This window comes from Copadichromis virginalis, linkage group LG1 (assembly GCF_057382275.1).
Source record: "Copadichromis virginalis isolate Kocher_CV1m ecotype Utaka linkage group LG1, C_Virginalis_male_GT1.1, whole genome shotgun sequence".
Taxonomy (NCBI): domain Eukaryota; kingdom Metazoa; phylum Chordata; class Actinopteri; order Cichliformes; family Cichlidae; genus Copadichromis; species Copadichromis virginalis.
Window position 1 is genome coordinate 42,221,612 of NC_140618.1, and position 24,667 is coordinate 42,246,278.

The following is a 24,667-nucleotide window of genomic DNA, read 5'->3' on the forward strand; positions in this document are numbered from 1 at the left end:
TTGAGATGAAACTGTGCGTGAAAAACTGATGAAACTAGTGTGGGTGTCCAAGAAAAGGAATCTGTGAGGAATTCAGCTATCACAGATGATTTTTAATAGATTTCTCACAGGACATCATCACATTCCTCTGAAGCTTTTGAATTTGAGGAGACTTGTCCTTTGATTTCTTGGGAGCATGAAAGCAGTTTGGGACGAAGCTTGGCCCAGATAAGAGAAAAAATCTGTTAAAAGTTTAATGTCAACTATCAAGGGTGATTTGTAATGAATTTGTGAATATGATGCAACCAGGCTGTCCCAGTGCAACGCGTGCGCTGGCGTGTGAGTGTGAGCGTGCATTTGTGCGCGCGCGCGATCAGGAACGAACGAGAGCATGCGCTGACATAAAGGCTGGTGTTGAAGCGCAAGATAATTTATAGGGTGGATCAGAAGCGGCTGGCTTCATCGCGGCGCACAAATGACGGCTCACTTGACCGCGGTAGTAAAAAAACAAAACGCCATCACTAACATCACTTCAAGCGGGCCTTGGGGCAAGTGTCCTGCTTTGACAATGATGGTTCGTACGGAGTATCTGAACTGTGGAAGAACACAAAGTAAAACAGATAAATACTCCTCTGTGGGCAGGTTTCTGGGCGAGTATCTCCATCTGTGGGATTTCTGTGAGGCGTGTCTACGGACTGCTGGTCCCGTCGCTACGATACTTCCGTATCACTTCCGTGTGCTTCTGTTGAAAGGCGGGTTTCCACAGACTAGGTAACCGTGACTTTCTTGGTTGTACGAGGTCAAGTTAGCGTTGAACATTCAAATATCTCAAATCTCGTCCATCTCCGCGCGGACACGAGGTTTGGCTCCATGGCTGACGGCCGAGGGGGGCAGAATCCGGAGCAGGAGCCGAGGGGCGCCGCGGGTGGAGACGGTAGGTGGAGACATTTTTGGTTCAGCCGCTGAAGTTAAAAGCTAAACGGAGGCAAAAGTATAACGAGTCCGAACCGGAATAAAAAGTTAGGATGAAAGAATTGCTTCGAACTACTTTTAGTAGTTAGAGGGGCTGGTGTGTTGGAGATCACCTTGGTTGCTGTCACTAAACCCGAGTCTGGTTCAGCTCAGCCCGGAGAACAGCGGCTGTACCGACTCCATGCGGGACTTGCCCCGACACAGTGTGTGCTTTACAGCCTCAACAGGCCGCTGTCGGCCTGCTAGTTTTCACCAGGAAGCCTGTGTGGACTATGCTACACCTCTGATAATTATGGCCACTCATGACGTCGTCGTGACGTCACACGAAGACAAAGTTTAACAGCCCAACTTTAATGTAGTTAACTGATAATGCGACTATTAGAGACTGTGGGCTGGTGGAGTGAACGTGAATAATGTTTTCTTTATATCTGCTTTAACCAGAATTCTGCGATTCTTCACTGCTTTGTCGCAAACAGCTGTTCCACAGGACACATTACAGCTGGAAACAGGGATCTTGGCGAAAGTGAAAGCAAGCTCAAAGTACCTCTTAAGAAACAAACCACCATGTTCTTTGATTCAGTCTTTGTCAAGTAATGATGACATAAGTTGGTTGGCAGTTTTTAAAAACTTCATTGTGTTTTGTACTGTTGGCATTGCTTTGCTACTGATTGTAAAGGTTTTGTTTTATGCCCCTCCCCCACCTTGAATAAAAATATGAGTAAATAGTCTATTAATTATCTGCTTGCTCTTCCAGATGTCGTTGATGATTCCATCCTCGAAGAAGGTGCGGTTGTCTTTAGAGGGTGAGTCTCAGCATTGCTGTTGGGTACGGTCATACCCATGTGTTTGACCATAAAAATCTTACATTTTAAACTGAGGATGGATACAGAAAGTTGATTCTGTTCATCTGGATGTAGTGTTTTCAGTGTGAGAAGCATTTCATCACTCTTCCAAGTGAAATGTTCACTCTCAGCTGACTGCAGGTTTGCCCAACGTGATAAACAGTGCATTTGAACAATGGCTGAAACTAGCACGACTGACTAACTGTGGGCCATGAGCTCAGTTTCAGGATAGCTATTAAGCAAACTGACATCTCCATTGATCAGTATCCATGAGTACTATTCACAGGCAGAAGGGGAATGGCTGCAATCACAGAGCTGTAGATGGTGAAAGATGTAGTCTTAAGTCTCCATTAACTCTCTTGCAATTCAATTTAATTCAATGTCTTTATACAGCGCCAAATCACAACAACAGTTGCCTCAAGGTGCTTTATATTGTAAGGTAAAGACTCTACAATAACACAGAGATAACCACCTGTGAACTAGTGGTTTGGTGACAGTGGGAAGGTAAAACGGCCTTTTTAACCACGAAGAAACCTCTGGCAGATTAAGGCTCAGGGAGGGGCAGCCTTCTCCGGCAAACAGTTGGGGGTGATGGGAGAGGAAGACAGGTCAGGCACTGTGGAAGAGTGCCAGAGATTGCCTATTGTTGTCAGGGTTGCAGGGGGCTGGAGCCTAGAGCAGGGCGATATGACCAAAAATATTTATCATGATATACATTTGAAAATTTGTGATAATGATATAACTGACGATATAATTGACACTAGACAAAATACTTTACAACTCCACAACTTTATTAGTGCAGAAAAAAAATCAATGTATTTTCACTTAAACAAGCAGCTGTTTTTTATGTGCATTAAAGTTTATATAAACATGTAACAGTGCAAATGCAAATTCCTTGCTGACAGTTTAACCAAAAGGTATTTCCAGTGGAAACTGGCCGACATATCCTCAGCATAACCAAGTATAACATCCACAAAACTTAAAAAGAGGTTATACACACAATACGGTAATATCATGTTGAAGCACAGTACGTATCACTCCGCAAGGCTCCGCCTACGATAGCCGTAATGCTCCAACAATCCATCAAGCGGTGCGGCTTCGTAGCTTAGCAGAGTCGTAGTAAAACATTTGACAGATTTTCGAGCGCCGTGCACATAAAATCGTTTCGAGGTCAGTAAACACAACCAGAGTTCATACATAAGGCACACGGGATTATAAGGGGCTCTGTCGACTTTCAGAAAAATCAAAGGATTGATTTTAAGTGCGCCGTATTTTCCAAACAACACGGTAATAACGACGGCCCGCTAGCATGCGCTACCAAAAATAGTGCTTTGTTGTGTATCTGACGGACGAAAGCTAAACCAGTTCCACACCAGTGAAGTTGCAGCATTTTTACAAACCAGTTCTGGTTCATCTGTTTCATTCAACGATCCGCTTTCGCTCTTCTCATTCTGCGTCGCCGCCGTGCTTTTTCCGCCATGTGCATATGAAAACAAAGGCACTGCACATGCGCGTTTTACCCATATTCTATCGCAATATTTGATTTTCTTATCGTTGCCCAACATTATACCGGTATTGCCGTGAACGATGTGATATGGCCGAGCCCTACTGGAGCCTATCCCAGCTACCATAAGATGAGAGGCAGGGTACACACTGGACAGGTTGCCAGTCTGTCTAACACCAATGCATAGAGAGAGACAACCATTTACACTCACATTTACATCTATGGGCAATTTAGAATTGCCAATTAACCCAGGGGTACACCTGAATAAAATGATTAGTTCATTACCAGACCTCTGGAGAACTTTAAGATAGTTTGAGGAGGTCATTTATCCATTTAAATCAGCTGTGTTGGATCAAGGACCCACCTAAAACCTGCAGGACACCGGCTTTCGAGGCCTGGAGTTCCCTACCCCTGAATTAACCCAATCCCATTAACTGCATGTCTTTGGACTGTGGGAGGAAGCCGGAGTACCTGGAGAGAACCCATGTAAAACAAATTTTGCATGAATAGAAGAAAGCAGTTCTTCGTACTTCTTAAAATATGTGCATTGAAGGACATGTGCTGGTCAAAAACAACTCCAAGATTCCTTACAGTGTTATTGGAGCCCAGAATAAGCATTTGGTTAGATACCATATTTCTATGATTTTTAGGGTCGAGTACAATAGCTTCAGTTTTATCTGAATTTAGAATCAGGAAATTACAGGTCATCCAGGTCTTTATGTCTTTAAGACATTCCTGCAGTTTAACTCATTGGTGTGTGTTATCTGGCTTCATGGACAGATAGAGCTGGGTGTCATCTGCATAGCAGTGTAAATGTATGCTATGTCTTCTAATGATGCTGCCTAAGGGAAGCATGTATAATGTAAACAGAATTGGTCCTAGCACTGAACCCTGTGGAACTCCATAATTAACCTCAGTGTGTGAAGAGGACTCTCCATTTACATGCACAAACTGGAGTCTATTAGGTTGCAAGACAGCTAGGGACCCAGTGGGCGAGCAGTCATTCCTGTTATACTCCTTTGAAGTCCGTGCGTCTTTGCCTGCTCAAATCAGCATTACCTTTTCAGGATGTGCACTGTACGTGTAAATAGACTGCAGAGTACTGGGTACTGGGCTGACAATGTAGCAGAGTTGTTTGGTCTGAACTAAAATCACAACACTGATCATAGGTAGGTTTTACATCGAGCTTGTAGTTTATTTTGCAGACAAAACTTTAAAAAAAAAATGATCATGGTACTTTCTCTATATAAATCTGCATGTCCAGCTGGTCACAGCAGATGCTAGATGACAAACGAATTGGCTTTTCTTTTCCACCTGAGCACTCAGTGATTCATACAAGCACTTTTTATAATGCTGACGTGCTTTCTAACAACAACTTGGGGTTAGGTGTCTTGCCCAAGGATATTTGTACGCAGAGTGGAACAGCCAAGGATTGAACCACCAACCATCTGATTAGTAAATGACTGAGGTCACATGATTTGGACTCGAGTCATTAATTTTATGACTTTAGACTTGACTTGAAAAAATGTTCTAAGACTTGTGACTTGACTTGGACTTTTACACCAATGACCTGGGACTTGAATTGGACTTGAACCGGTTTACTTGGAAAGACTTGATATCCATCCATCCATCCATTCGTGTCCGCTTATCCTTTTCAGGGTCGCGGGGGGCGCTGGAGCCTATCCCAGCTGTCATAGGGCGAGAGGCGGGGTACACCCTGGACAGGTCGCCAGTCTGTCGCAGGGCCAACACACAGGGACAGACAACCATTCGCGCTCACATTCACTCACACATTCACACCTATGGGCAATTTGGATTAACCAATTAACCTATCCCCACTAACTGCATGTCTTTGGACAGTGGGAGGAAGCCGGAGTACCCGGAGAGAACCCACGCAAACACGGGGAGAACATGCAAACTCCCAAAAGACTTGATATTTCACCACAAATAGGGCTGCTCAATTAATCGAATTTTAATCACGATTACGATCTGGGCTTTCAACGATCATTAAAAATGACTGAGCTGATTATTAGCCCCTCCCTCGTGCTTTACTCTCGCGCTGCTCCGTGTGGGAAATCGAGCGCACCTCTCTGCATTTCGAACATACGTCACAACAATTAAGAGCAGCGATCTCCAACCTTTTTTGCGCCACGGACGGTTTATGCCCGACAATATTTTCACGGACCGGCCTTTAAGGTGTCGCGGATACATACAACAAAATAAAACTAGTACCGGTACCGAAAAAAAGAAAATTTATTCATGACACACGTGAAAAGACCCAGGAAAACCGAGTAAACGATAACAAAATAACGCTGAAAACCGATAAAAACCCTGAAAACCATACATTTCACACCTGAGCCTCAACGCTCGCGGCCCGGTACCAAACGACTCACGGACCGATACCGGTCCGAGGCCCGGGGGTTGGGGACCGCTGATTAGAGGACCCGAGGGAAGCTCGGAAAGCTCAGCAGAAGTTATATGGAGAGGAGAGTGACTGCTGTTGGTTGAAAAGAGAGGTAAAAAACCTTCAGTGGTGTGGAAACATTATGGGTTCAGTCAGACGTGGATCAAGTAGACACAGTGGGTAAACTTTGCTACAGTGTAGCTGCACCACAGAGCAACACTGCGAAGTTCACTAAACACAGATGTTTACATTTTTCATTTATTTTTTATATTGCAAACATTTGCACTGTTATCAGTATTTGCACACTATTTTATATTATTTTTTGACAAACTTTAAAGTCATTATTCAACACATTGTTATTGTTAAATAAATATCGTCAAATAATCGAGATCTCAACTTCAGTGAAAATAATCGTGATTATCATTTTTGCCATAATCGAGCAGCCCTAACCCCAAATATAAAATTTAACACGCATATTATATAGAAAGTGTGCACCGTTAATTCAATTCATTTATTCAAACCACACTCCGTACGTATGTGTGCGTGAGCTGTAGCACAGCCAATCAAATTAACCAGATTTTTTTTTAAAAAGAAAAGAAAAAAAAATGCTGTAAGGAGTTATTTTTTTTCAGGTACATAAACTATGAAGTAGTCAACAAAAAAACGAAATGCAATATGCAAAACATGCAAGAAGAGAATCACAGACAGAGATGGAACAACTTCCAACTTTGTCCGACAGTTGAAGTTGCATAAAGAACGGTAGGTTCTCTCTTGCTACGATGAGATCATGACTTCATCTAACTTTGTGATGTCAACTAACTTTAATGTGTATGATATTTTTGTCATGTGATTTTAAAGCCGGCCCTACAAGGGCATCCAAGAATAACATGCAGCTTATCTCAGAACTGTCGGTGAAAATTATTCTTGGAGCTAGGTTTAATTGAGCTGCATTTTAAAGAGGTGCAATTTCACAATTTGTGTATATTTTCTAAGTTCACTATTTCGACATGTGTTGAGAAAAACACAGAATTAAAAATCACATGGTCTAATATTTACATTTAGCATAACTGCAACATGCTTTTTTCTTTTTTTTTGTTTAAAGACTCGAAAGGACTTGAAATTCAAAGTTTCAGACTTGTGACTTGACTCGGACTTTTACACCAGTGACATGGGGCGATCGTGGCTCAAGAGTTGGGAGTTCGCCTCGTAATCGGAAGGTTGCCGGTTCGAGCCCCGGCTCGGACAGTCTCGGTCGTTGTGTCCTTGGGCAAGACACTTCACCCGTTGCCTACTGGTGGTGGTCAGAGGGCCCGGTGGCGCCAGTGTCCGGCAGCCTCGCCTCTGTCAGTGCGCCCCAGGGTGGCTGTGGCTACAATGTAGCTGCCATCACCAGTGTGTGAATGTGTGAGTGAATGGGTGGATGACTGGATATGTAAAGCGCTTTGGGGTCCTTAGGGACTAGTAAAGCGCTATATAAATACAGGCCATTTACCATTTACTTGAGACTCGACTTGAGGATAAAGACTTGAGACTTACTTGAGACTTGCAAAACAATGACTTGGTCACACCTCTGGTAAATGACCTGCTCTACTTCCTGTGATGCAGTCCCCCTAATAGATAGCTGCCCCTCCCTGAGCCTGGTTCTGCTGGAGGGTTCTCCATGTTAAAAGGGATTTTTTTTTTTTTTTGCTTGCTCATAGTGGATCTTCTGATTGTTGGGGTTTTCTGTTTTTTCTGTATTATTGCAGGGTCCTACAATATAAAGCGCCTTGAGGTGACCGCTGCTGTGATTTGGTGTTGTTTGAAGTTTACTGAGGAGAATCTTTGTATAATAAAATTGTGGGTGTTTTTTTTGTCTGCTACAGGTATGTGATTGCACATATAAACACAGAGGAGCCCAGTCGACACGTGACTTCTGAGGATTTGGGAGGAAGGCCAGATGAACAACAGGATCCACAAGTCAAAGAAGTGGTAGAACAGCTGCGCAAGATAGCCGACAGTTTAAACCGCAATGCTGAGCTTCAGAGGTGACTGCATCAGCTGTTTCAGCAGATTCTTTGAATACCAATTACCAATATGCTCTTTCCACATCATGCTGACACAACTATTGGCAGATTTACAATGCAAAACCTCACTTTCTTTTCATCTTTTCAAAGTTCAATGTGTTTAAAGCAATTGTTTACATATTATGTAAATATAAGGCAAACCTTTGAATGTGACTGGTGACATTAAAATGCAGGATTTCATCACCCATCTCCTAATATCCCGGTGCGATGTCCTAACTCATGTCAGTTAAAGTTCACTCTATACTTCCAGTGTAACGATGAAAATCTGGGAAAAACACAAACTGGAACGTGTCATTTCTTGAGCTTGACCATGGCTCTTTCCATGATGCTATCTCGTAGCACAGTGGTACTGACTGGAGAATTGGCTCCACCTACTGCTGCTCTCTAGCAGTGAATTAAAATATTGAGTCACTTTCTTTAACCCAGGGGTGGGGAACTCCAGGCCTCGAGGGCTGGTGTCCTGCAGGTTTTAGATGTGTCCTTAATCCATCACAGCTGATTTAAATGTCTTGAAGTTCTCCAGAGGCCTGGTAATGAACTAATCATGTGATTCAGGTGTGCTGACCCAGGGTGAGATCTAAAACCTGCAGGACACCGGCCCTCGAGGCCTGGAGTTCCCCACCCCTGCTTTAACTCCTCAGCTGTAAAAGGCCGATGTGGCATTGTGGTCACCGTGCTGGGTGAACGGACAGCATGGGTGCTCAAGTTTGTGAATGCGATAACTTAAGAATTTTGCCATTAATCTAATGGGTGCAGCTACTAAAAACCTCTGTCGAGTTCGGATCTCAGTGACCTCAACCTCGGGGTCAGAGGTCATGTCTTCTGAAAATCTTGTGGACACATTAAAGACAAAGATGTCACCTGAGGTTTTCAAAATGATACCAGGAGGCTGAGGAGTAGCGCTTTTGTGGAAACTCAGATTATTTGTGTTGCACTTGCATGACAAGTCGGTATACGATTAAACTGCTGAGCGAGCAGATCTGAACTATGAACAGTACTAGCAAGAAGAATTTGGGTCAGTAAATCAGTTCAGCCAAATCATTCTCATATTTGAATGTGTCCATTTCCTCCCATCAGACTGATAAACCAGGTTCAGGGGAACTGCGTTCAAGATGTCTTCATGGCAGTTGCAAGAAACATCTTTGCTGATGGCATCAACTGGGGTCGAGTAGTGGCTCTCTTCCATCTGGCCTGTAAACTTATACACAAGGTACACCATCTGCCACAGCTGGTATTCTGTGATCCCTGCCTGTCAGAATCTTTCTCCTCATGCTGGATATAGGAAAGGAATTCCCCAGCGTGGCTTTTTCTCACACCCACCAAACGTACAAACATAATGGGTGTGAGAAAAAGCCCCCACAAAAGGGCCGCAATTGCTGTGGCACAAACGTGTTGCAGCCACTGGGCTTAACAGCTCTTCTGGTGGAATCTCTGCACTGTAAGTAATGTTTCCTCACTGAGGTTCCAGTACGTTCAGCATTCTGTCAAAATTCCTCACATTAATTAAAGAAATACAGACTTGTAGTAAGTGTGCATACAGGGCTAACAATGCCTGCAGGAGGGTCTCATGCACATTTGACAGCAGGGTTCCTACGACTTATGTTAATGGCTTTGTTCCATATCTGTTTCTCCTTTAAAGGCTATTACCGCCAATCACTTAGAGAACATCCAAATGATCATCAGCTGGGTCCTCCAGGTCATCAGGGAGCAGGTCTACAGCTGGCTTGTGGCACAAGGGGGCTGGGTAAGTGAGTAAACGTTCATAAAGCTCATTGCGGTCTTCTGTTTGGACGCCTCAGGTACATCAACAGCTCCTAATATTGATCTGTTGATCTTGCAGGAGGGGGTGATCCGTGGTTTCTCTCGATGGAGGACAGCAGCCATGGTAGCATCAGTAGTATTGGTGGTAGCCTTTGTTTACTACCGGAAAGTACGATAAAAACATCGGACCTCACAACCAAGACTGCAGTGCCTTCATCTGGATACAGACGGCTTGTTAGGAAATCAGTCACTCCTCAGCCTCCATCTCATTAACAAGAGGAGGTAAAGTACTGTGCTTACAGGGACGGATCTTCTCTTTTCTCAGGTTTCAAAGAACAAAAGCGCTTTTGCTGCCAGATGTCCAGTGAGCATCTCAGCCTTTCTTCACTAGCAGGTGATCAGTGGCTGCCGTGGATTTCTGAGCTGCTGTATCTAACACTGGAGACTCTCAGCTGTCAGCCGATGCTGCTGTTGCACCTGATCTTACCTGAACCACACCTGAGGGAGTTTACAACAACATAATTATCTTAATTAAGCCATAGTTTCACCGTAGCTGGTGTCTGAAATTTGAATTATGTTGTATTCTGTCTCAGACAGTCTTGTCTCTTTAAAGTCTTTTTATATACTTGTTTAGGTTTCTAGTATCAAAGGACGTCAAATCACACTGTAAAAAAATGCAAATGTTCCTTTTATGGATTTTAAAAACTGGACAAGAATCCTCAAAGTGAGTTTTTCTGAAAGACTTCTTCACTGAACTGTTTCAACAAATAATTTGAAATTACAAAGGGGAAATGTGTTGGTTAAATAAGCTTTTATCAAGAAAACAATGTTTTAACAAAGTGCAATGGTTTGGAATAAATGTAAACCCTATTTAATTAAAACTGTAAAAAGAAATCATAAATATTTAGTGTTTGTTTGTTTTCTATGCAAATTTAAATAAAAAAGAAGGGCAACAAAAGACCTGAAATGTTGTTTACAAACATGTTGGGGGAAACGCAGAAATGCTGCTGCTCCTGAATTCACTAATAATGAAAAACCATCATCTCTAGTTGGACCAAAGAAAAAGTGAAACACAGACGTTCCATCCTCCAGGGCACAAAGAGGAGGCGAGACCGTGTAGCTTTATATCATCTCTGTCATGAGTATTTTACACACCTGTACAGCACCATTAATGATCAAAGATCTACAGGCACCAGCCACTAACACAGCTAATTATGTGGTAGCAGCTCCACGTAGACATGGTCAAGTTCAAAATGAGCATCACAAAAGACAAAGTATCCGGGTCGATTCTGTATCAGGGAGACTCAAGGACTCATCTTCTCGAGTTCCTGAAGTTTTTCTCAGACTGTTGTTTTTGAAAAAAATAATAAATAAAGACAACATCTTTTGAAATGCATTTCCAGCATTAAATCCAAAATGAACAATTAGTAATAACTCAGTCTGTGTGTGTTCTGTCATGTCTTGTTCATTCGACCCACTTAACAATTGGCAGCTCTATTTGAAAGTAAATAGGAAGAGGTTATCTTAAGTTTGGGGTCTGCAAATCTCATAAACCCATATTTAATTCACAAATGAACATAGAAAACGTTTAAACTGGGAACTATTTCAAGAAAAATATGAGCTCATTTTGAATTCGATGGCAGCAACATCTCTCAAAAGATTTGGGCCATGGATAAGTTTCCCACTGTGTAGCATCCTATTCTTTAATATCGGCAGGTAAGGTCTGGGAACTGAGGATGTTCTCCAGATGTTCTCAGCTGGGGAAAGGTCGAGTCGACTGCAGGCAGCCCAGTTCAGCACCCAAACTCTTCTGCTAAACACACATGCTGCTGGAATAGCTGCAGGTTATTATTATCCACTCCAGATGAGAAGAAAAGCTACATTTTCCAACATCTGTGGGATATTGCCCAAAAAAAATAGACTGTACGTGATGACCTCCAGCAAGATAATTTAGCCTCCCGAGAGACTGCAGATGCAAATTAGTTGTAAGCCATGTCTGGCAGCATTTCTATGAATCGTCTGAGCCGTTGTCTCTTTCTGGAGAAAATGACTCAAAATTCCTAAGACGACCTGGTGTGGACCTGTGTTCTGTGACAAAACATGCTTCTTCTAAGCTCAAAATAAAAATGAATTAACTGCTCCAATTACACTACACGTTGTCTCCATTTCAAACATTTTCTTTTTAAGCCTTTGGCAACGTTTGAGGGGAAAAACATAATATAAGAATTGTCTCAGAATTTTGTCACTAGGAATAAGTCATTGTACCATGAAACTTTGTGAATATGGGGTAAGATCTTTAAAAGTTCAATACAAGGACTGAAGCGGTGCACAGAAAGGGAACATTTAGCATCTGGAAACGCTTTGGCGAACAGTTTTCAGCATGTACACGGATTGTCGGTAACTTGTGATGTGCTAAGAGCCCAGTGTCTTCACAAGAATGGAAAGGAGCAATGACAACAGTTTTTCTGAAGGTTTCACAAAATACTGAAATAACAAACCTCTGCAGCTGGTTTCTTAATTTGAAACGGGGGGAAAGGGGCAGCAAAACACTAACTGAAGTAGATGGAGAAAGGTTTTGTTGGAAATAGTTGTACAGTGCCACTTTTAATTAGGAAATCCGAAGTGTCTGGGACATCTGGGAGTTCATTGTAAAGCAAACAAACTGTAGCAGTGGTAGATGGCTTACCTCATCAAGCTTTTATTTACACCGTTCATTATCTTTGAATTATTTAGTTTTACAAAAGAAAGAAAATCAATGTAGTAAACATTTTACTGCTAATCTGAACTGTCGGGGGTTTCAAACTGAAATGAGCTGTGGGCCACTGCTGGGATGTCATCTCATTGGAGGGCCACGTCAGTGTTCAGGCAGTACAAAACAAACAAACAAATAAGAAAAGACCCACAAATTTATCAGAACATTTTGTGCCTTTTTCTTTTTCCCTTCGAATATTGTGTAAAAAGACCAAACTGCAAACGTGAGTGAAAACTATTTATTAAACAAATAAACATAACAATTTTTTTTACCCCAAATAATACATGTTCAAAGCAACACAACGGCGGCCCAATATCAGACAGAACTCCACTCTGCAGAGTCATAATGAAGCAGCTCGTTTTATTTTGTAGCTTCAAGCTGCTCTTCATATTTTGGCCACCAGATGTCAGCAGAGAGGACTGTGTTGAAATGCTTCGAGTAATGAACCGTATTTCAACACAAGCTTCAAAGCTTCATTTGGCCATCAGCACCTGTAATCCAGGCAAGGCAGGCTTAGAGTGCTGGAGCTGTGCTGGGCTTTATACAGCAATCTATCGCACACACATACTGTCACACTGATGAAAGTGTCTGTGACAAACTGGTGTACAGTGTCGAGCTTAAGGTGCAAACCGCTGGATGAGCCACTCCTACATCCTTACATGTAACAGGAATATTAAGTAAATATGAAGGTACAACGATTAAACAGGAATGACACTGATATTTAACAACTAAAGCACTTGCTGTAGTTTTACAGTACAAACTACACTTTATACTGTAGTCGTGAAGTTCTTCAGACATTACCGGACAGAGCTCAGTGTGGAAACATGATGTCCAAACAGGTACTGCCTCCTCCTTTGTGCTGATCTTATTCCACACATCATCTTCAGTTCAGACAGATAGTCTACCCTCAGTCACCACTTGCCTTCTTTCCTACAGAGGCCAGTTCAACATATCCATATTATCCCCATCTGTACATCTGTATGGGGTAAGTTCAGTCTGTATCTGTGACTGAACTTACCCCACTACTAACATCAGGCTAAGCAATATTAAAAAGGTTGTATTAAGAAGTGTTTAGTTTATAGGGTGGCTGTAGCTCAGGTGGCAGAGCAGGTCAGCCACTAATCAGAAGGTCGGTGGTTCGATCCCAGGCTGCCTCCTGGCTGCACGCCAAAGATACTAACCCCATGTTTGCCTACTGGTGGTGGTCAGAGGGCCCGGTGGTGCCGGCAGCCTCTGTCAGTGCGCCCCAGGGCAGCTGTGGCTACAATGTAGCTGCCATCACCTGTGTGTGAATGACTGAATGTAGTGTGAAGCGCTTTGGGGACCTTAGGGACTAGCAAAGCGCTATACAAATACAGACCATTTACCATATAGCGTTAAGCATTCTGAGTGGTCTGTAAAAAGCTGGGAAAAATTAAATTAGGATGAAATTAAATAATTAAATAAAAAAATCCAGTTGTGTGTCAACTTATCAGCATCACTGCTACATCCTGTATACATAAGAGGGTAAAAAAAAATCCATTGATGGTTTTCAGGAAAAGTCTTTAAAAGTGTTCACAAACCAGAAACCCTCTCATTGCCTGCACCAAGGTTTTGTATCTGTTGATTGCTTATGTTGAACACTATCTGCTCCAGAGCATAATTTACTGTGGCGATGTGAAAAGAGCACCTCGTTGACAGTAAAACCCAAGGCTAAAGCAGAGGTTACCTCACTACGCCTAAATCCTGCTTCATATTTCAGGAATACGTCGGACTCTTTCTTTAGTGTTACAGCATTTACGGCGCTCCTTCTCAGTCAGCCTGACTAATTCCTTTTCCTGCATGTGTTTGTGTTGCTTTTTGTTTGCCTGTGGTCAGTGAGCACCCTCACCTTGTCGTACCAGTGTCCTGGAGAGCACACTACACCTGTCCTCCACTCCGTTGGATCTGCTCTTGTAGTCTTTTGGGTCACTTGGAGTCTTTTGGACTTAACAGTGTGGGCAGGTACTTTCCCCGGTACAGGAATGCTGCACCGAGTCGCTGGTTTTACAACACTCGGAGAATAATGCACAGACACGCCTTGGCACATGCATTAGCAGGTGTCTTAGAGCTGCAGGCTCATCTCTTATGGAAGCTGGGGCTGTCAATGATCTGAGAGAACTTTCCAAATGAATCTATTGTGTCCACAGGTTCTTCTGTTTTTGCTTCTTTCATGTGGTCACCGATTTTTGCCCCAGGGGAAGGGATTTGATTCAGAGTGCTGATCCTGGGGAGGAACTGGGCCAGGGCTGGATCTCCTCGGTCTAAGCCCTGCAGTCTTTGCCGGTGGTTTCCCAGACTGAGCAGGACTCCATGTCTGTCAGAGATATAGATGTTGTACCCATCTGGCAAGATCTGCTCTCTGAAGATGCAGTCCTCTCTGCTGCAGGCATGCTGGAAAAGTTCACATTACATTCACATGCATCACTCTCCACATTCTACAATATACTTTATTGTATCCTTTATTTGAAATAAGTAAAAACAATATGGCTTTTTGGCATTTGTTTCCACTCAAAATGCATTTGTTTGCTGATCCTATATACATGTTGTACAAAGAGGGGTAAGGGTTAACAGGGACTATTAACAAAAACACACACACACACACAAAACATACGTAAATGGCACTGCAAGTTCTTCGATGGCTGTTTGCTTTGACCAAAGATACCCAGCCAGAGGCCAAGGTTGTTGTTGGTGCTGCTGGGTCTTTTCATTCAGCTTTTTCCACTTTGCAAACACATCCTGCCCTGCACCACACTGAACAAAGGTTGATGAACTGGTCGACTATTTGAATGAATGACTCTGCTGCTTGCAGTGAATATGGAGACGATTAACAACATATCACAAGCACGGCAGACCTTGCGTCACTTGTGTCTACAGAAACCTTTCTAGAATAGCCGCTGAAGAAGTTTGCAGTTAAAACGTACTTCTACTTTCTTTATGGAATAACAGTTCCCCACTTAGAGTTCAAATGTCAGCTTGACACCAAGTGAAACTAAAGTATTTATTGAAGTAAAAGTGCTGTATCAGAATATAAAGTTTAAACCAGTAATAATCGCATTTCAGTCGAACTGTGCAGATTATGAAATAGAGAAAGATTGATTATTAATCAATCAGATTAATCAGTTAAAACTTTTTTCCAACAGGTTTTTGCTATTTTACAAAGAGCACAAAGATGAAGAAGAAGCTTATTTCGCCTCTATTTTACTTGTCATGTGTGTCTCCTCATATGAAGAGAAGAAAACACGACACTGCGGAGAAAAGCTCCTTTTTAGACGACCTGAGGTCATCATGGTTTCACTGTGATTGTCTGTGTGAGGTAAAGCGTATTAGCAATTGCTGGATGAGATGCAACTGCAGTTGGTATTGTAACTATTATAGCTGCTGCAGTACATAAATATAACATAGTTGCGTCACAGGCAGAAAGGATCAGGAATATTCACATGGCTGTGCAATCCTGTGAAAGCTTAAATGCACCTGTACTGCTTCCATAGGAATTAAGAGGAGAAGCAGCAGCCAGGTGCTCCACAAACGCAGGACTTTAGGCACTTTGCAGGTCTGTGTTAACGTGTCTCAGTCTTCCCAGGTGTGGATGATCCAGTAAATTAGCCCCAAGGTCAGACTGTGCAATGCTCAGATAAACTGCCAAAAGACCCGAGACCTGCATCTCTAACTCGATAGGCCTCAGTTTGTATGTTAGACGTTAAAATTCATCACAGCAAATTTAGAAAAAGACTGAACAAGTTGCTTCTTCTCTCTGAAAAGAACATGACGGCAACAACAAACAAACCACAAAACATCTGGAACACAGTCCATGTAGAGATGTCTGGCCATGATGTACAGCACGAGTTTGGAGAAAACCGAGCACAGTATATGAACACAAATATCTCAAAGCAACTGTGAGCACTGTGCTGGAGCGCTGATCATTGGGCACCTTACAGTCACTGAGTCAACCGTGTATTCTTCTGTACACCAAAGTAAGCTGAGCCGAACGATTGGCTGAAAATGGGTCATTCAGCAGAACAATGATCCCCATCATAGCAATACATTTACAACAGAATGGCTGAAAAAAATGAATTAAGATGTTGCAGTGGCCCAGCCAAAGTGCAGAACTCCACCCAACCAACCTGCTGTGGTGTAGGTTTAAGAGAGCTGTGCATAAACAAATGAACCAAAGCGACTTGCACATCATTGTGGTCCAAAATTCCTCCACAGTAATGTGAGGGAATAAAGTCCTCCTGATGAACATTGCTGCTGAAGGTGGCTCTACAATCAGGGCATGCACTTAAAGTCGTACAGGACTGCACAGAGTGAAAATGTTATGTTTCACAGGAAAGTACACAAGCAGCATGAATATAAACTTGGTCTATGTGTGGGGTCACATATTCTTACTTTCATGTTGGGTAGTTTGCTTGGTAATACAGTGCTGGGATTTCACAGACATTTCCAAAACGAGCATTTACTTTTGCTTGGAGCTGCTTTCTGAATCTGTTTGGGCTCTAGGACTCGCTGAAAGGTGAGGAGGAAGAAGCTGCTCATGACTCCATCGTGAGATGTAACATTTAGAAAAAATGTTAGCTACCACGAAAACACCCCCCTCCCTCACAACTTTTATCATTTGGAACTGAAACAATGACTGAATTAATTGATAACATTTTTTAAAAATTGTATTCTTAACTGTAAAAACATGTAATAACTGACAGATATTAGTAATAATATTCAGTAATAATTAGTTTTTTCATTTGTTTATGTTGCCATTTTTCTATTTTGTTTGTTCTATTTACACTCTGAGCTTAAACATTGCATGTGTCACTTTTACTACACATGTATGCTTTACTGTTTGATATCAGCATCACTCAATCTGCACACAACACAAGTGTGTGACATTTGTCGTGTTTTTAATGAACTGCATGTGTCACTTAATTAGATATGCTAAAGTTATTTCTTGTCCTTCTACATTGTATTTTAGTCTTTTTTGTGTGATTTTGGAAAGAATTTTGTATCTCGTTTTGATAAGTGATATAAATAAAAACATGTATTCTTCTCCTTTTGTTAGTATTATTATTATGCTCACCGATGAGTACAGTGTGCCGTCGTCTTCTATGCAGAGAAACCTTGCGGTTGCCACCCCTCTGATGGCAACACGGCCTGGACCCACTGGACGAATCTCCATTAGGCCTAAAATGGAAATGTTCCCCACGGCGAAGCACACTGCAGTTAGTAACAAACACTGCAGTTTGCAGCCTTTTGACTCTGCGCTTCAAAGTGTTCCACTTACTGTGCAGAGTCTGGACAGCAGAACCACGGATCTGTCCACCCTCACTGATCAGCAGGTGCATTCCTGGCCTGGTGGCGTAAAGGTGCCTGAGCCGCACCACCTGGGCCCAGCCGTGGGCGATGTGGGGCCCGTTGTCTGACAGGGGCATGCAAACCATTCCAACACCAAACAGCACATTGACCGTGGATACGATGAGGAGCAGCAGCATGATTCGCATGTTGTGGCTCCCTCCAGCTGGTAGTGAAGTAAGTGGACCTCTTCCTGCGCAGCCTTTTAAACGTGGCTCTTATCAGCTGCAGATAACCCCTTTTCCCAGAAACAAACCACAACACACCCCTGCACAACATCCAACTGAATCATGGCTCGCCGCTGGCCCCAGCCGAGCCCAAGTCATGTTAGAGTCAAAGATCAGCTGAATGTGCCGTCATATACGGACTGTCGTGCAGACTGTAAATACAGTCATATAGGTTTTTCTTTATGAACAATATATGATGTTAAGAACAGCACGTAAAAGGAGATCACTGTAGTAAGAGAAAAACACTGTAGGAGACTTCAGGTTTAGCTGTTGCATGTTGTAAATTAATCGCCAATATTGTCGTTCACAGTCGCTGCTGAATGAATACGAAGTATTTCACACTCAAAATGTGAAGGACATATACAAATGCAACACAGCACTGTGGATTAAGACTGCATTTCATTTTTTAAACAAAAAAATCAGGAAAAAAAACTCTTTTCTTACTTTTACTATAAAAACCTCCGCAGTAATATACACAATATCATAAATACCATAAGCCATCATAATCCAAGGAAATCTCGGCTCACACCTATAGCCTCGGTATCTATTATATTAATGATGTGTTGCATAATTACATTACATAAACTGTCATATTGCACATTATTTGAGGATAGGGTAAAGTCTACACATTGGTCAGAATCCATGCAAAGTTGTGAGACTGGGTCACTCTACACTAAAATAACAGACTTCTTTCCGCTCTTATCACATTCTGGCCGGTGCTTCCGCTGTTCTGTGTTGCATTTACATAAAAGTTAAACTGTAATCAGAGTAAATATCACCATTCACTAAAATGAAACCCGAGGCCCAGATCTGACAAACCTCCATAACCTTTGCAAATTAATTCCTTCTGACTGCAGATTGTGTTAATGTCCGTTTGGGCTATGGCAGTTTTTCCAGCTGATCAAAAATGTAAAATTCATTTAAAATGTAAAGGTATGCAAAAGTTTCAGCCTCTGTTAGTGTTCAGTGACCTCCTTGGCCTGCAGAGTCTCAGTCTTGCACCATTTTTAAGATCCCTGCAGATTTCCAGTAACTCTAAAGATTTTAATTTGTGTTTGTAGGAATAGTTGCTGCATTTTAAGGTTTTACTGGGATCATTGTCCTGTAGAAGCTCTTCTCTCTTTCATATTCTTAACTTGCTGTTTGACATTTGCAACAAGAATTTATTTTTTCATGGAGTCTCTTCTTACTTCTGATTATGCAGTATTTCCACTTGCTCTGGTTGCCATATAAAAAACAGGAAAGGTAAACACTTTGATGATTGTGGATAAAGAAATCATTTTTAACATCAACATTTTTCAGAAGCTTTGAGCATTACTGAAGACAGGCCTGAAGAGTCTGAAATGTTATCAAGCTTACTTCATGAGCCAATGATTGCTGAATTTTAAATATCATTACAATAACAATATTACATCCTCATTTATCCAAATACCATCTATTTCCTGTCTATTTGTTGCCTAGTTAATAAGATAACATAACATGAACTGCACATCTATGCAGGCAGGCTCTATCTCTATCACTGAATCTGTCTACACAGCTTCTGTCACTAGATGGCAGACTAGAATATGAACTCTTCTCTTTAAAGCATGCAGGGGACACTGGGATTTATGCACTCAGGAAGTCACAAAAACGTTTGCATTGTTATCATTCCAATTTTAACATTATGGAGTGTCTGAGTACAGACCTTGTGATTGTGTGGGTGGTGCGAGGCCTTTAAATTTTGTCAGTGAAAACAAACGTGTGATTTATGCTGCTGTTTTTCAAGATGTGCCTTCATTGCTGATATGGGCAAGTATTCCATTAAAACCATAAACAATTTATCATCATGATTAACTGCCATTTACTACATCACTTATTCGATTTAGCATCACAGGGTTATTTATGGTCAATTGAGTTATGAAATAAATAAACTGTGCTAAGTGAAATGAAAACAACAACAAAAGTCTAAATAGAAAAACTGTTTATAAGAAAGCATCTATCAAAGCAAAGTGCCAAAATGCACCAAAGTATAACGATATGCTCGACAGTATCAGTACCTTTCTCTCTCAGTGCATTTATATGCCATTGCTGCATGTAAATGAGTGTCTTCCTTCTCCTTCAGTTTCTACTTTTTGTGTGCATTTGTCGTCTCTTTATACTTTTCTTTTGTCTTTTCCACCTCAGCCCTGATCATTCCTGTCAAACAGTTGGTAACCCGATCTGGTTCTTAGGGAATCATCTTCCTTTTTCTTTAAATAAACGTCTTTTGCTATATAAATCTTCTTCTGATGAGTATTTCTGTGATTTAAATAAATTAAACTGGTTTAAAGTGAACTAATTCGAACAGATTTGCAGTGCTCCCAGGCCTGAAAAGGTTCTCAGCAGTATTCTGATTACTGTCCTGGCATAAATCTGTGTGTATTTCTGTGGCATAAAAAAGAAAAGAAAAGAAAAACCCATTCAACGGATCCACTAAGTTCCCTAAATGTTCCCTAGAATGTTAGCTTTTAAAGGAAAAAATTGTTGGTGAATATTGGTTTGCTTGTTAACAGGCAATGGAAAGCGGCTTTACATTACAGAGTAATGTAGTGGGTTGACTGGGGGACATTGGAGAAGTATGGCTACTGATGGTGCTGCTTGTTTTGCTGAAAGAAACCTCAGGACGATAAGCCATGTCTGCACCCCAAGGAGCTCTGGCCAAACACATCCACACTTTCAAAATAGAAAGGGACAGAAAATCCTCTTCAGAGAGAAAATGCATAATAGACAATTCTACTCATCTCATTCAAAACTGGAAGTGAAGTTGATTAGATTATGACTTTGAATACATGCACAAGCAACATGTGCAGTCATAATCTTGTATCTTCTCATACATGTATTCAAAGTAGCGCTGAGTCAGTAAAAATGTTTTAGTGCCTTTTCACTTACACTGCTACATGAGTGGAACAGGATTGGATCTTAATCTGCTTTACAAAAAGTACATTTTATTACCTGTAAGAAATGCATCGAACTCTTGAATCAAAGCTAAACCATCAACAGCTGTGTAAAGGACCCAACACACCGTGTTTCCGTTTTGCTTTTATTGCATGCACAGTTATATTTTTCTCCTGGCTCAACACACACAGCAGCCGATTTTCCAGTCAGACGGTTTTTTAAGATGTTTTTTTAAACAGTGTGGCTCAACTACAGCCAGCTTGAAGGCCTGTGGTAGATAGCTGATTATTAGAGAGAGGTTGATCATATTTAAGACTGAATGTTACTGTGACTGAAGTTAACTTAAAAGATCAATTGGAGAAAAAGACTAATATCCAGTCAGCTGTGCACTCTCCTTGTAACAACTGGAGACTAACAACTGTAACTAACTGATTAGCTGCATTATCCATTATCACCACATATGTAACACTGACACTGTAAGGCTTGACATATCGTATTTTTGGATGTTCCAAAAGAAAAAAAGAAAAGAAAAAAAAAAGAGCTCAGCTGAAGACAACATTTTAATCCAGAGCAAAAGCTGCATGTAAGGCTTACTACTAAGCTTACTAGTGGATAATTAAAAGCTGTAATTAACCCTGTTAAGTGTCTTTATTTCCTTCATGTATCACAAATTTGGCAATCAGACCTGCCTAATATTGTGTTGGTCCTCCTCTTGCTGCCAAAACACCCCTAACCTGTCGAGACACGGCCTCCATTAGACCCTTGAAGATATGCTGTGGTATCCGGCACCAAGATGTTAGCAACAGATTCTACAAGTCAAGTAAGTTGCGATGTGGGGCCTCCATAGATCAGACTTGTTTGTCCAGCATATCGCACAGATGTTCAGTTGGATTGAGACCTTGGAGGCCTTTGGGCAGAGGCCTCACTCTTTGGGTGGCGTGTTGCCCTAAAACACGTAAAAAATATCTCTAAACGCTTTTTCAGTTCAGAGTCAGAGTTAAACTAACTTCAAAACAAATACGGATGAAGACATATTGAAAACCCTAAAACTGGCTTTGGAAAGTCCAGTCTGCTCCTGAGTTTCACAAACGATACTTTCGACCCAGAGCAGTCTGCCACGATAGGTGTGGACTTGCAATCGATGGAAATAAAGCTAAGCTCGCCGTATGGGACACAGCTGGACAAGAATGGTTTTGCACTCCGAAAGAAGCCTCATGTTTGTGGTGGGTGTTTTAAATTAACCACATGGAGTATGAGTGTCAGGGCTCTGTGTGCGGGCAGGCAGAGATGAGGATCCAAATGCAGGACTCGAACACAGAATTGAAACTCAAAAACCTCAGCTTTATTGCTGGCAGGAAAACAAACATGAAGTGATGATGGAACACTGAGACCAAGGACACACAGGCACAATCTGATGGTACGACGCGACACCGAGCATGGGAAAACACAGGGCTTATATACACAGGGTAGTAACGGGGGAATCGGCAACAGGAGGGAGACACAGCTGGGAGAGATCAGGGCTAACGAGACAGGGGGAACAAAGCTGCACATACTAACATCAGACAGGAACAAGAACCTTCAAAGTAAAACAGGAAACAAAACACACTTTACTAAGACACAGACTAGACAGAGAGAGACTTGACACTGACCAAAGGCTACTAAATGATAATCATAATCACAACAGTATCAGATCATAAATCATAATATAGAAAAACACCAAGATAACTGAAACACCAAGTACCAGAGAAACATAAAGGAAAATCCATGATGCAAAAGTACCAAAACATAATGAACTCAAAATACTGGGTCCAACGGACCCAGAACCGTGACAATGAGTCTGTCATCTGAGCATGTGTGGTTTGAATTTATCAGTAGTGGCTCAGCTGTACTTTAACACTTCAGGTTCAGCATGGACCACCTTGTTGGTAAGAATTGTAGCCTCTCAAGTTTGAATCTAATAAATTAATTGAAGGCTCCTTAATCTTTTCTTACAGGCTGTAAAACTCACCCTTTATATAGCTGCAGAGCACAAAATACGCTGCTATACATATATTAGGATGCCGTATTAAACACATACTATAGCACTGGGATTGAGGATTATGGTGGAATACATCCAGGCTAATGCAGGTTTTCATTTCAATGCACACGAGAACACTGAATTCTCCAAAATATGACATTATACAATGACACCCCAACCCTCATCAGTTACTGACATCAGTTTGTCTTTTCTGTTCATTCATGTGTTGTCTGTTTTTCTATGATGCTGATTCTCTGCTTCAGATCATTTAGAGGTCTTGAAGCCAATTTCCCGTGTGTATTTCTCTTGACGAGAAAATGCGATAGAAAAGTTGTAAACTTTGTCTTGCAGGATTTCCTACAACTGAACCCATCTCTGCCTTTGCATTTGGATGGTAGCTTCCAGAGTTACGAGTGTAAAGTTTACAGTACCAAGCACTCTTGCAATAAAATGTATCGTTTTATGCACTTGAGCGCATAGTTTGTGTTTTTACTATTAAACTTTGGCCTCGTGAAGTAGTCAGACTCGAACGTCAAGGAAGGTGGTAGGGAAGCAGACTACACAGACATTTCAGATTTCCAGAGGTGAGCAATTTATTTACAGTTAATTTAATGTGTAACTTAACAAACTTCCCCCCAAATCAACTCAATTAACAAACCTCAACAGACCATGGATCTGGTAACGCAGCTCACCTCTCCTCTCTGCTGCATCTGGTGTCGTGGTTTTAGGCAAGGATTCAAGCGACCCCTTGTAGAGCACTCAAACTCCGACCTTTATTGTCTACTTCCTGTTTCAGAACCCCCTTTCACAATAAAACAGGTTATGCTCAAACAGATTACACCACATCCTCCTTTCGCTGAAAACATCAAACTTACAAGAACATTTACTGCATATATGAAAACTGTACTTTTTTTTTCTTAGAACCTTTCATAGAAACTTTTCTTTCTCTTCAACCTTTTTTTCCTTTACTTTTAAACCCATGTTTTTCTTCTTTGTTTTTTTTATTTTCACAAGTCCAGTCTTTGTGGTTTTTTGACAACCCTGCCAGCCCTAGTTCTGACAGGACCTGGGTCTTCTGTCTTAGGAGTCAGAGTTGTAGTCGCCGATAGGTTTGAAGCAGGCAGGGCGTTCTCTGTTGGACTGAGAGGCGTAATTGGGGTTTGTAACTTTGGTGTGGCATCTGGCAATGGCTGGAGGTGATGCCTATTTCTCCTGATGGCTCCTGAAGGGGTCTCAACAATGTATGAGCGGGGTGTGGAGTGAGAGGAGATGACAGTCCCTTCACGCCTAGCGTCTGTAATCCACACTGGTTGTCCCGGTGAGAGTGGAGGAAGTTCTGTCACACGATGTCTCCTGTTGTACGCAACACTGTCCTTCATCACTCTCTCTCTCGCTTTTGTCAACACTGTAGCCTTGCTGGGCAGGCTGGGATTGAGCAAAGAAGGAAGCTGGGGAACTGACGTGCGCAGTCTTCGTCCCATTAGTAGTTGCGCAGGGCTATATCCATTAGCCAATGGGGTTGCTCTGTAAGCTAGAAGTGCAAGATATGGGTCTTTTGCTTTCTTTAGCAGACTTTGCACAGTTTGGACATGACGTTCAGCCTCACCATTGCTTTGTGCAAATCTTGGACTGCTTGTTACATGTCTGAACCTATAAGCTGCTGCAAAGTCTTTGAACTGTTGGCTTGAAAACTGAGGTCCATTGTCACTGCAGAGAAACTCTGGAATCCCATGTCTGGAAAAGATTGATTTTAGATGCACTATAACATCCTCCGATCTTGTGGGAGTAAGTTTGGCTATTTCCACAAATTTAGAGTAGTAGTCCACCAGAAGCACATAGTTGCTGTTGTTAAACGTAAAAAGGTCTGCT

At 41.9% G+C, this 24,667-nt stretch overlaps 2 protein-coding genes across 3 annotated transcripts; one reads left to right on the top strand and one right to left on the bottom strand.

Moving 5' to 3' along the window:
- The first annotated feature begins 389 nt into the window (after positions 1-389).
- On the top strand, positions 390-10,061 carry LOC146719349 (apoptosis regulator BAX). 2 transcript variants are annotated; one of them, XM_085463812.1, is made up of 7 exons: positions 390-750; positions 840-913; positions 1,706-1,754; positions 7,567-7,728; positions 8,845-8,977; positions 9,407-9,511; positions 9,608-10,061. In XM_085463812.1, exons 1-7 carry the CDS (start codon positions 455-457, stop codon positions 9,704-9,706), a joined length of 918 nt encoding a protein of 305 aa, XP_085319938.1. In that variant the 5' UTR covers positions 390-454; the 3' UTR covers positions 9,707-10,061. The 2 variants fall into 2 exon arrangements, with proteins under 2 accessions (XP_085319938.1, XP_085319929.1); XM_085463803.1 differs by lacking the exon at positions 390-750 and having other exon boundaries at positions 752-913.
- Positions 10,062-12,504: 2,443 nt separating this feature from the next.
- fgf19 (fibroblast growth factor 19) lies at positions 12,505-17,805 on the bottom strand. The gene is made up of 3 exons (XM_085463828.1): positions 17,574-17,805; positions 17,370-17,473; positions 12,505-14,692 (listed from the first exon to the last, which is right to left on the bottom strand). The coding sequence occupies exons 1-3, from the start codon at positions 17,788-17,790 to the stop codon at positions 14,378-14,380; spliced, it is 636 nt and encodes a 211-aa protein (XP_085319954.1). The 5' UTR covers positions 17,791-17,805; the 3' UTR covers positions 12,505-14,377.
- Positions 17,806-24,667: the final 6,862 nt, after the last annotated feature.

Bases quoted from the DNA above. Each gene is read 5' to 3' on its own strand.
- LOC146719349 (XM_085463812.1), top strand. From the start codon at position 455: ATGACGGCTCACTTGACCGCGGTAGTAAAAAAACAAAACGCCATCACT. The intron at 1,755-7,566 runs GTGAGTCTCAGC...TGTCTGCTACAG, and splicing joins GGTGCGGTTGTCTTTAGAGG to GTATGTGATTGCACATATAA. The intron at 9,512-9,607 runs GTAAGTGAGTAA...TTGATCTTGCAG, and splicing joins TTGTGGCACAAGGGGGCTGG to GAGGGGGTGATCCGTGGTTT.
- fgf19 (XM_085463828.1), bottom strand. From the start codon at position 17,790: ATGCGAATCATGCTGCTGCTCCTCATCGTATCCACGGTCAATGTGCTG. The intron at 17,474-17,573 runs GTAAGTGGAACA...TTTCCATTTTAG, and splicing joins TGCTGTCCAGACTCTGCACA to GCCTAATGGAGATTCGTCCA. The intron at 14,693-17,369 runs GTGAGCATAATA...GAACTTTTCCAG, and splicing joins ACGGCACACTGTACTCATCG to CATGCCTGCAGCAGAGAGGA.